The sequence below is a fragment of the Mytilus galloprovincialis genome, chromosome 1 (genome assembly GCF_965363235.1).
Source record: "Mytilus galloprovincialis chromosome 1, xbMytGall1.hap1.1, whole genome shotgun sequence".
Lineage (NCBI taxonomy): Eukaryota > Metazoa > Mollusca > Bivalvia > Mytilida > Mytilidae > Mytilus > Mytilus galloprovincialis.
In genome coordinates, this window is record NC_134838.1 from 15,254,749 (window position 1) to 15,267,863 (window position 13,115).

The following is a 13,115-nucleotide window of genomic DNA, read 5'->3' on the forward strand; positions in this document are numbered from 1 at the left end:
ATATGGCATACAACAATACAATTATTACTTTAAAAGTTCAAAATTGAACTATTTGATCCCAATTAAACCATACAGATCTCTCTTTTACTGAAGGTCATGATAAATTTGTTCTTACCAATTTTCTCAAAGTACTAATTAAAAACTTTCAAGACAAACATCTTATATACAAGTATTATATCATGACTTTTTTTACAATTGCAAAAAAGCAGCTCAATAATCCATTTTAAAAATATTTTATTAATAACAATCATTTTATCTCTCAAATAAATCATTTTTTCCAACATTGTATACGGGAAAAAAATAATTTTATCATGACCTTCATACTCTGTAAATTTCAGGGGAATCTGTATGAAGAATGTACAGGAATATTTACATAGTTTTATAACAAAGATACAATTTACTTTTTCTCTATATTTGAAAGACATTTGGCAAATTACAGTATTAATTTGAGGAAGTGTTAGGTGGAAGGTTCGTCTGTAGCACTGATGATGATATATTAGCACTAGTTGGAAAACCTGTCCCAGTAGGGGGGAGTTGTGAGACAGCTGCATGTTGGAAAGTTTGTTCTGGCAGACCCACACCTCTCTGTATATTACTACCAGCTGGTTGGTGTTGTGTGGGTGGTATACTTTGAAATTGTTGTTGCTGCTGTTGATCTGTACTACCATATCCCCACATTGGTGTATTTGGGTATGGAATATTTGGATAAAACATACTTGGCATATTAGGCACTTGCATTGGTGGAGGGAACCCAAACTGCTGATACATTCCTGGAAATTGTGAGTACATTGGTAGCTGGTTTGTCATCACAGGTTGAGAAAAAGTAATTTGTTGCTTTGGCTGTGTAGTATTTACAGTGTGCGTTAGATCCATGCTTGACTTTCGACTACCCTGACTCCGAAGAGATGATGTTTCATCTGCATCAGCGCCTTCACTTTTTGAAATTTTGTTCTCTGGTATCACTTCTTGGGGAAGAGAACTTTGTCCATCAGTTTGTTTCGGCAGCTGATGTAAATGTTGTGGATCATCCTTACTTGATTCTACTTTTTCAACTAATCGTTTAGGATCATCTTTATTTATTTCTCCTTTATCATGTTTATCAACATCTTTTCCATTTTCGTTTTCATCATTTTCAATTTTTGATGTCGTTTGTTTTTCGAGTTCATTTGATGACTCTTCATTTTCAGATTGCACTTCAACACTTTCTTTAGAAGAAGAGTGATTTCCTTCACTCAGCGATCGAAATCTTGATGATTCCTTAAGCATCAATAAATCATTAGGAGAAGCAGACTTCGTAGCTACGCAAGGTGAAAGTGTCATTAATTGTGGACTAAGCATAGAATTCAAGTTTCTAGACACAATACTGTTTGGTATGGGTGGGGCAACAGGGGGTACTGGATATCCTTTTTTTCTACAAAAGTCTCGGTATTCTTCTTGATGTTTCAAGTTCAAATCATTTGTCTCTTTTCTTTGCCTGAAAAAGTGAAAAAAATATATGACATTTATTGCTGTCATAAATCTAAATAAACTTTGGAACACTCACTACACATCAGTATGTGAATAAAGGTGGTATATACATGGAGTAAATTAATAAGTAATTTACTGACATATGATTTATCTACAATGAAACTTGCCACCCCAAGTCCTGGGAAGCAATTTCCATGTTTTTTAATTGGACTAACATCCCAAACCCACATAAGTCATAAAAAAAAGCCTTCAGATGGTAGAGGTATCACATCCTTGTCCTCTAGTCTTTGGTAGATAGTTGTCTCATTGGCAATCATACCACATGGTCATGATGATACTTATTAGTTTCGTGGTTCACCTGAACCCACGAAATCCATGAACATTAGTATTCAATGAATAATAATAAATCCACAGTATTCATATTTATCAATGAAGAATAAATGTTTATTTACTGAACACCAGCTTGAACATCTTATTGATCGATTTGTGTTTAAGGCCACTTCCAGCACTATTGTGCTATTTTATGGCAGTCAGTTTTTATTGAGGAAGCTGGATGAACTGATAAAATGTATATATAACTTAGTAAAGATCTCTATGTGATATAGTCCTCAGGCTTCTGATCTATAAAACTTAGTAAAGATCTCTATGTGATATAGTCCTCAGGCTTCTGCTCATGTTATTCTTATGAATTGAACAGGAGTACAATTCTAATTCGGAGCTATGCACATGAAGATGGTACTGTAGTGTACTTGTTTCCAAAATACTGGTTTATTAAAAACAAACAAACTGCATGAAGTTAACATTTAAAGATCCTAAATTAACCTATTAAATCACAATATAATACAAACCTAAAAATAAGGTCTTTGTACTCTTGGTCAGAATACATTTTTTGAAATTCATCCATTGAAAAGAGTTTGGCTTCTCCAGAGTCAACCTCATCCTTACTAATTGACTTTGTCTTCTTTTTTTCCAATTTTTTTCTCTGTGAACAGAAACAATTATTTAATTATGCATGAATGGGGATTAATTCATATATAGCTAGCTATAATATCAAAGGATTGTTCAATCAGATATATACACTGGGATTAATTACTAATCATCTAAAACTACTGATAGTAATGTGTTTATTAATAAATGTAAAATCTGAAACTGTACAATGTTACTAGTCAATCAAACTAGTCTGGGCTCACCTCCTAAAAGTTGTTGCCAGATAAAATAAAATGAATGGCATTCAAATTGTTTAATAATCAAAGGTAATGATTATGGTTATGTAAATAAATGATTAACAGCACATGCTTGCAGACAAGATACATGTATAATTTACCTGTATTAGTCTCAAGTATTGATTTTATAACCGTTACAGTAAGCATGAACATTTATACATTGGGGAAAGCAGTGACAGCTAGCAGCTTTTTTTTAAATTGCAAATCATAACTTATGCCCTTTTTTTGTTGGAATTCTAGGCTACTATTTTTTTCAATGTAATTTTTTTTTTATTGAAAAGTGTTTTTCTACATTTATCTTTCCATCAAAATTTCAGAAGAAAGAAAAGGACCTCCATTTTACAAGAATAATACTGTGCATACAAATTTTGAACATAAGTTGAACCAATCTACACTTAATTGTACAGCATAGAAGTGATAACAGTTGAATTAGCAAATTACTATAGTGCAACCATAGATTGTTAATGTGTTCCAACTTCCTTATTATATATTCTATGCAACAAGGATTACAAATGCCTGAAATGGACTCATTAAACACATGATTATAAAAGCTCCAGGTTGACTTATGTACTTATATAAGAAAAGTAAATAATAATTATATTAAAGAATACTGCATATTAGTAGAAAATCCTCAAAAGCAAAAAGCAATTATCATAAAATATAATTTACCTCAAAGTTTTGTGAAGGATCCAGTATCAACAATGTTGGCGAACATGGTGAAAGTTGATTTGTAAAATCATTTTGGACATCAGGACAGTCATTTTTGTCTGTATGATTATTTTGCAGCAGAGTTAAATGTAAAAGCTTATTGTGTGATGTAGAGCTATCATTATCTATGCAATTGTCTCCCATCAAAGATCCTAGTCTACATTCAGGACATGGATCAACAGAATCGCCCAAACTACCCATTGATTTAACTCTCCTTCTCTTAGTTATATCTATTTTGGGATCTCTGATGAAAGACAAAGGCATGGCAACGCTAGTTTTGCGTGGAGGATGGTTAGATTTTGGAAGTTTACTTACTATACTAGATACTAAGGAATTAGATACACTTTTACTGGTAGCTGTGTTAGCATTAGAAGCCCCACCACCTTCAGACACAGACAGGGAGGGAGATAAACTGTCAGTCGTCACTGTTCCCTTATCTTCATCTATTTTCATCACTAGAAAACGACTCTTCCTACGACCAACACTTTCTGTCTTTTTCTTATTACTTTCATTTTCAGAATCCTCTATATTTTCAGTTTTTTCTTCTGATTTCGAAACCTCTGTGACAATATCATCTAAAGTTTCCTTGACAATTTCTCTGCTTCTGTCACTGTCAGTTTGTTTATTAGATTCCAGAAGTGTATCCGATGAATCAGAGGTTTCAACTTGCTTATCCTGTAGTTTATCTTCTTTTACAACACTGACAGCAAATCTAGATCCAGACTTTTGAACATCTGATTCCTCAGTTGTCTGTGAACTAGTTTCTGTACTACTACTACTTGCATTAGCACCACTTATATCAGTTGGATTTGTCTGAACATTTTTAATAGTATCAACTGTCTGACCCCCCGAAGGAGCCCCATGCACTGGTGTGCCATCTTTCATATCAGTTTTTTGTGTACTAGCTATATGAAGTTTATTCAACTCCTGTTCTAAATGTTTTATGGAAAGTTCCTTTTTAACTGGACCATATGTAGGCCCTGATATAGATGACTGTGTTGAATAACTTTCACTTTGTCCATCTTGATCACATCTCCTACCAACTGATGGTGAGGCAGGATAAGATCCTCCAATGGAATTAAAATCTGAAAGTACATTCTGAACCTGTTGTGGATATTGACTAGTAGTATTTTGTGATCCTCCTTGAGGAAAATAAGGCATTTGTTGCCCTTGCATCCCCCAGTTTGGGTTAGGGGGATACATCATTTGAGGTGGCATAAACTGTGACGGATGTTGTTGTTGATGACCTGGCTGTGCTGGTTGTTGCTGTTGATTTGGCTGTGTTTGTTGCTGTTGTTGTTGAGCTTGTTGCTGTTGCATCATCATGGATGCATACATCATTTGTTGATATCCAATGCCCATCATCTGCATGACCATTGGGTCTGTTGGATAGTGAAACATCATCTGATACTGTGGTGTTGGCTGTTGTAAATACATTTGCTGATTACCTTGACCTTGAGCTAGATTGGACATACTTCCAGAAAATGACTGATTCAGTGGCAATTGTAGCGGTTCAACAGGTTGTGTAAGATTATGTGATGTCTGTGTTTGTATTGTTGGTGGTGGATTAGACATTTGAGGAGTAATACTCCCATCATGTCCTTGATGACTGACTGTCTGAGTATTTCTAGGAAAAGATTGTCCATCCTTTAAAGGCAAAGTTTTCTGACTAGCATCTTGTGTCTGAACAATACTGGAAGAATGCTGAGAATCAGGAAGTGTTGAGGGCTGATTTTCAATGTTGGGTGTCAGTGTAGCACCTGATCCTTGCTGTGAAGATGGTTGAACTCCATCTTGTGGAACCAATGCATTTGACACATTAGCCCCTGCCACAGATTGTTTCTGAGTCAATTGAGTTAATTTTTCTTGTAAATCATTCAAATCTACAGGCACCTTTTTCCCTTTAAGAGCCTTTTCTGTGTCATAATTTGATGATGCATCAGAATCAACTGCGGTACTCGGGTGTGCTATCGTAGAACTAGATGTATGGGTGTTTTCTGGTGAAATATAATTATCAGAACTTGCTACATGTTCTTCTGATTCATCTTCTGTAATTTTAGACTCATGAATCGTAGCTTCAGTCACACAACTGACTATAAAACTCTTCTTTTTAGTTGCAACTACTCTAGACTCTTGTTTCTCTTTTTCTCCTGCAGTACTTGCTGTGTCACTGATAACATGGACTCCTAGGTCAGATCTGTTATCATCTGAACCTTGACCACTATCTCCATCCAGTTCAAAGTGAAGTCGCTAAAAAAAAATAAAAATAAACATATTATTATACATGTATCAATAAGAGATTTATATCTAAATTTACCAGCAGCCTAATGACAAAAGTAAGTTTTCTAGAGATTAACTTACAAACTTGGCACTTTTTATTAGTTGATTTTGTGCTTAGGACAATTAGACAATCTGATCAGTCAATCCCTTTTTAACCGATTCTTTTCAAGTTTGCTGTAACACCACTATTCAGGTAAGAGAAAGGTAACATGCTTTACCCTGCAACATTATGTAAGCATCTGTTGAAAGCCAGGAGACTGTAGACTGATGGTTCTCTTTGGATGACACATGTCATTGTCATTTATCATTATTAGCTGAACTCAGGCCAATAACTTTCTCTAGTGAATTGTTTAATATTCAGTTATCAGGAGCCTTTAAAAGCTTACTATACAGTATGGGCTTTGCTCATTGTTGAAGTTATATCATGTATATAGTGACCTGTAGTTGTTCACACCCTTGTCCTCTGATCTTTTGTTTAAATTGGTTTCCTGATTAGCAATCATAACACATTTTCATAATTTTTTAAATACTCATCAAGTATCAATTAGATAAGAATGTAATGATATAAAATATTAATGCTGAAAAAACAATAAATGTTACATTATCACTAAAAAACAATCATTAAAAACTAAATAACAAAACTTCATCAGTAAAATAATTCAACAGTTCATGCATCATAAGTTTATATATTTAATGCATGCCTGATAATACACGATAAGACAATATGTAGCCAAATATATAATTAGCAAAAAGTAGCCTTTATTGTAGCTCTGTCTAATAAACTTGTTATGAAGCAAATTGTATGTAATAACGCAAAATAGTGTATAATAATGGACTTTGCAGTAAAACAGAAGTGTATGAATTATAGTAAAAACATGTTTATATCAAAAATAGTGATTTAAAACATTAGACATGTTTATATGGAGGATTCATTATTTTAGGGGATATATGTACTTATTTTGGGGGTACATGTACTAATTTCGGGGGGTACATGTACTTATTTTGGGAGTACATGTACTAATTTTAGCGGAAACTTGATTTCATGTTTTTTCACTTTTGAAAAAGTTGCACACAAAGCCTATAGGAAATTATAATTTGTAGATCATTTGGATTCATTGTTTGCCTTAACCAATAAAATCCACAAAATTTTGTACTTTACAAATAATGATGAATTCACAGTACATTATAAGAATTCTGTTTATGAAAATTAAAAGTTGCTTTGTGTATACATCTTATATCTAACTTCAAAGAATTTACACAATTGGACGTATATTTCATCATTTGAAATCATTTTAATGGAAATCTGGTTATGATCACTAATAACTGACCCTGTGTTAACACATGAGATTTTAATGACAAGTTCAGACAATTTACTTCATTATTGAATATTTCAAAAAGATTTTACCCGAATTAGGTACATGTTTTTAATAACAAGTGTTATTGCTCAAGCTATCAGAAAATCATATGTCAAAATCTCAAGTCTTATTAATGCTGCTACCACCTTGCCTTTTTACCCCAAGATGCATTATCCAACAAAAAATGGTAAAGAGATGATTTCTGATATTATCTAGAAAAATCAGTCTATTCAAATGACAAGAAATTTAATCAGGGTCTTGTTCTTTCCAAGACATTGTAAATCCAGGCTTAGTGAAGATGACACAAGGTTCAAAATATATCTACTGGAAACCAATATGATGCCCAAATTGTCTTTCAACTCCTGCTGTGATCTTGACCTTTAACCTAGTGACCTTAAAATCATAAGGCATAATCAAACATGTTGGGTAGATATGAATTAATGGTTTAAAAGATTTTGCCATACTTCTTATATGAAAATAGGATTGTATATATAATTGGTCTAGTGTATATAGTAGGGGTAAGTTAATTTTCAAATTAACAATTTAATATTAGGGGAAAAAAGCACCAGTTTTAAAATTGCAAGTAGAAGATCAGATGGCAACAATGGTAAAACATTATCGTGTATTGTGTATATCCATATACATAATTTCTCAAGGATTTTAAGTGCCAATGTCTCAACCTCTATGTAAAGCTGGATAGATTAGCTAACATAGATATCCACAAAACAAGAAACAACTGCTTCATTCTCTCCAGATATCATATTGGTACCCAAAAATGATTTGACATCTTCCAAGTCTTTTTGTATGAATTTAAAGTGTTAAACTGATGCAAAATGTACATTAAGTGAAAAAACAAGATTCATTCATTATTAATGTGTCCTGAGTAAACAGATGATAATTTGACTAGCAGGTATGCCGTATGATGCAACAAACCTGTTCATTCTGCTTAATCTTCTTCCGGATCAGATTTCGGAACACAGATTCCTTTCATAAGGAAAGAGAGAAATGCACTCATTTTAGGTTCAGACTTATTAAAAAAAATAAAAGGAAAGAAAGGGTACACATCCTAAAACAAATCTAATTTCTCAAGTTAAGGAGAAAATGTCTTTTCATTCATTGAGTTGTTAGCATATATTAATATTTCTTAAGATAATCTTATTTTTTTTTTTAAATAACAACAAAACAATTGACAAAACCTAGACAAAATAAAAATTGAAAATAAAGACTTTAGAAATATCAGAAGAATTATCAAAGCTATGAAACTTGAAAACCCAATGCCCGACATACACATTAAAGTAAAAGAGGAGGTCTACCCACTCTTTGAAGTAAAAAAAATGGTAAAACTTTTTAAATATCAACTCCTTTGAATATGTGAAAAGATTCAACCTTCATTTTAATACATCAATAACCAAGGCTTGCATGACTTCCATGTATGATAATCTACATGAAGTCAAACAAAAACTCTTAAAGCTGGTTAAATAGATGTTTATCTTTTAACTATCATCAGGTGACTATTTATGCTCTATTAGAGAAATTTAGATTACATTCCATCTCAAGGAACATTCTTATAAAATATCAAATACATATCATACCTTTGAAGTATCCGAGTCAAAAATCGGTCTAATTTTCCTCACAGTTTGAGGACTAGATGATGGTGTACTGACGTAACTTAGACACTGTGATACAGCGTTCTTTGGATCCTCTGTAACCATGTTTATAACCTCACGTAACAAAGTGATCACCATGATAGATTGCTGACCAGGCAGAATTTCTTCAGACACCTGAAAATTATAAGACACACTATTTAAAATCTCTTAATTTTCACACTTTTGAATTCTTACTAGTTGTTATTAAGATTCTTTGAACAAATTTTTAGAAAAATAGAATCCAGGGGATCCTTTTTTTTTTATCATATTCAACTAAAACAGTATATACAGCTGTGTAAGGAATATTATTGGTCTATCTAATAACAAACCAGTCTAGAGTGGAAATTGTATGTAGATTAAAAACATCTTATTTAACAAAACAAAAATTTGAAAGAAAGAAGCATTGGAAAACATGTTGCCTCCTACTATTTTAGGCATCATTAGTTGTCTTTCTTAAGATCTCAAAATGAATTTAATTTTGTGGTTCATACATAATTATTAACTAATGTACAGGTAATGTTGCATAAAATCATTATTGAGCAAAGCATCAAAGGGTCAACATACACAGGGGTTCACTAAAACCTTTACTTACTAAGCTTTCAGCAATTTCTTCTGGCTTGTCGTAGGCTGTTGCAAACTTGAATGTAACTGTGTTTTTATTATACAATTCTAATCTACATTCTACCTCTCCTTCTTCTTCATCGTAACTTAATACTGTCAATCGGGGAGATCTTTCTAGAGTTTTGCGTCTTTTTGGTCTGGTTTTACGTTTCTTTTCATCTACCTTTCCTGTTGTTGATTCATTCTCACTGAAAACACAATTTGATAGTTTAAAGTCACAAAGAAGAGGACAAGCCTAAATCATCAATTTTAACTTTTTTTTAGAAATTTGACAACTAGTTGTAAAGATATTTTCCAAGAAATGGTAAAATTATTCATTTCAGGGCAATAACTCTTAAAAAAAGTTATTGGACAGATAAGAATATTTTTTTAGCTATTGAATTTGAAACAGGTGATCTAAATTTGACCCAATTTCATGAGACAAACAGACTGACAGAGGTATGAAAATGTCAAGCTGAACAGGAATCAATCATTGACTCAGGCAGCTGTTTTTCACAGATAGGAATGAAAGGAAAATATTTTGCACAGGTCCATGAACACCTTAATCAACCTGCATAGGAGTTTCAATAAAACACTAAAATGTGAAAAAGTTAATTATTGAAGGTGAGCTTATAAGCTGTACATTAGTTTTACCTCTCTCGATTTGAGTGATCGTCATTCAGATTTCCCAAAGATAGACTTGTACATATACCAGACATTGATGAAGATGCTGAAACTGGACCCATGGATTTGGACTTCTGGGAATTGCCTTGAAACTGCTGGGCAGCTGTGATGTTGAGCTGTTCTAAGTTTGTTCCCTGAAATTCCACATCACTTATTAATAATATTTACTACATTAAAATTACTAATTTTATCATGATTTACAAATGAAAATTTCACATTTTCATCATTTCAAAGTTGTTGTTATTTTATAACAAAGAAACAAATAAATGTTTACAACATAACAGAACCAGGGTGCTGACGCTGAAATGTCTTGCCTGCTTTACTTTTGAAAATGTTTTGATTTATAATGAAAGTCTTTAAAATAGTTAAAACTACAAGTATCTTCAATATCAATGATGTTATGGTCAAGGTAAGATAAACCCTGCCAGAATGGCATATACACCTTACAATCATTCCATACACCAAATTTTCTTCATTAAAATATTAAGTAAATATAAAAATTTATATTATAATAGTAAACAAAAACCTTAAAAACTGTTATTTTATAAACCAAATGATCATCACATTAATACTACAAAGCTGTTATAAGATGCAGCTTAAACCATTAAAGCTTAGTTATATTCCATACATATATAAAACAATCTTTTTTTTTTACAAAAAGCAAGGTAAATTTGGCATTCTGAAATGCAGAATTTACATTCTATAACATAAAGAGATACACCGGGATACTTCATCTACAGAAATAAAATAAGAGTGTGGGAGTGAAAGCACTTTGAAAACAATTTGATCGGACATGGTTGTTTTTGAAATGCTAAGAAATAAGAAATAAAAGAAAGAACCATAACAACTCAATTTCCTTCCTTGCTAAAACTAGAAATGTGAATGAATTTGTAGGTTGAAAAAGTAGCAGCGAGACAAAAAGTGTCTTCCATCTCTCTCCTACTCTTGAACAGGATGTTCGTTGTACAGATCTTTTGACATGTTAGTGAATACATATCTGGGGTAAAATAAAATTGAAAAGAAATCCCCTCTCTTTTTTCTCTACATGAGTGACGCCTGTCTGTGCTCAATTGAATAAAAGCCTGACAGATATTTGGTCTTGCAAACTGGAACAACTTGTCGGATCAAAAATTTAGATTTAATTGGTTACATTGGAGAAATCCCAAATTATTACATGTTTTCTATGAATCTGGTCTGCATTTTATTAATATCTATTAATTATTGCATGGTCAGTATTTTAATGCATGATTTTGAGACATTTGCAACAACTTTGAACATTGAATCTTTTTGAGTAGCCAGAATTGTGCATATTTTATTGAAAAGGACTGTCAGACAGAGGTCATTTGGCACTGACTGGTAGATGCAGTAAAAAAAAAAAGACCACATGCATGTCTGTGGCAAAACAAAGATAAAAAAAATACACTGAACTTTCTACATTGTTGAACTACTTGCACAAATAAATCAATAGTATTAGTATGAAAATGAAGGGTAGGTATTTGAGTTTCTAGGGTGCAGAAAATATCTAACGAAGGTGAACACCAAACAACATAGAACCAGTCCTATCAAGTTGATACAAGTTCAAATTATGGTTTAAAATAGATGTCAAAAATGTTTATTTTACTGAATTTTCTTTTTGACATTTAATTAATTAAACATAATTTTTACATATTAAACACGTAACTGAAGCCTAATATTGCTAAAGACATTGTCATATTTTCCACCAAAGATTTCATTCTAACAGATACAGAACACTGATTCAACTTGATTGGATCATAGGAGGTTTTTCACACCTTCTTCAAAACCGTATTTGTAGTCGATGAAACTTGTGGTAAAACATTCTGTTTGTTTGTTGAATTTTCTGAACCTTGCACCTATGATGTATATGTACAATATTATTTGATGTATCTATATAAATACAATATGTTAATATGTTATTGCGGAAGGTGGGAAGGATTTTTTAATTTGGCTAATTTGCTTAAATTGAATATACATATATATATATATATATATATATATATATATAGACCACTGACTATTTTGTCAATATTCTCTTCCAAAATGGTCAATAAAAACTTTATAGAGTTGGCATTTTGATGCCTAAAAAAAGGTAGGTATTGAAACTCTCAACTTAAAAGTACTTTCTAAATAGCCTTTTAATACATGATTATGGAAATTCACTTATCTTCAAATTAGTTTTAGTTCTAAAATCAAGCAGCTTTACAAATTGATAAAGAGCATCTTTATCCAAGGTTGCCACTGTTACTTTATATAATCATTAAAATGGCAATGGAACTTAAATATAATTTTAATATGAAGGATACCCCTGCCCTACAATAGTATTAGTCTACTGTAAACAGGGAAATTTTCGCGGCCGTTTAATTTTCGCTATTTTCGCGGTAAGACTTGAAACGCGAATATAAAACGACAGCGAAAATTTCAAGGAAAATCTATTCATAAGATGAATACCATAAATGTATACGTAAATGAATAGGATATGTAGGGGACCACTGTATAACACGGATTTTACCGACGACAGATCGAGCCTGTACTTCTTATGACCTTTAATTATAACTGTAAGTTATAACCTTAAATTAAAACTGTAAGTTTAAATAAAAAGCAATGTAAGAAATCGTTACTTTAACTCTCAAGTTAATCTCATTAGCATTGAAGACATCACAAGCAAGCGGACACTACCGATATTGTTACATAAACAGCACTCATTACAAATGTGTCAATGATACCTGTCAATCAGTTATAAAATTATAACCTCGTTGAATCTGCTACACAGATTAATCATATCAAAGATCGATTAATTACCATCAATCCTGACAGCATTTAATTCACTCTTAATTAGCTCGTCTTCTCTGTTCTTGTGTATGTGTTTTTACAAGCAGACAAGACACAACTTTTAATCTCTTTTAACATTAATTAACCGAAAACAAAAGATTTCTGTTTAATTTTATCACTTGATTTACTATACATGTAAAGCTTTTCACTTTTTATATCCCTTGTGAAAATATTTATATAAGCCACAGGGAAATCGCGAATTCAAAGCGACGCGAATTTAGATTGTGTTCATAAAACGCGAAATAAAGATGGCGCGAAAATTTCCCGGTTTACAGTATCTAAAACATTTATACTAACATTAAAGG

At 32.2% G+C, this 13,115-nt stretch overlaps 1 protein-coding gene across 5 annotated transcripts in view; it reads right to left on the bottom strand.

Annotated features, from left to right (window-relative positions):
* Positions 1-227: 227 nt before the first annotated feature.
* LOC143066794 (uncharacterized) overlaps positions 228-13,115 on the bottom strand; it is a 32,109-nt gene continuing 19,221 nt past the window's right edge. For 2 of the 5 annotated variants that reach the window (XM_076239606.1, XM_076239633.1), the window contains exons 10-17: positions 11,754-11,834; positions 9,934-10,097; positions 9,272-9,488; positions 8,626-8,814; positions 7,967-8,017; positions 3,360-5,648; positions 2,316-2,449; positions 228-1,474 (exon numbers count right to left, since the gene is read on the bottom strand). In XM_076239606.1, the coding sequence (XP_076095721.1) occupies positions 442-1,474; positions 2,316-2,449; positions 3,360-5,648; positions 7,967-8,017; positions 8,626-8,814; positions 9,272-9,488; positions 9,934-10,097; positions 11,754-11,834 (4,158 nt within the window). In that variant the 3' untranslated portion in view covers positions 228-441. The remainder of the gene's footprint in view (positions 1,475-2,315; positions 2,450-3,359; positions 5,649-7,966; positions 8,018-8,625; positions 8,815-9,271; positions 9,489-9,933; positions 10,098-11,753; positions 11,835-13,115) is intronic. The other 3 variants (XM_076239626.1, XM_076239620.1, XM_076239614.1) reach the window with 3 other exon arrangements.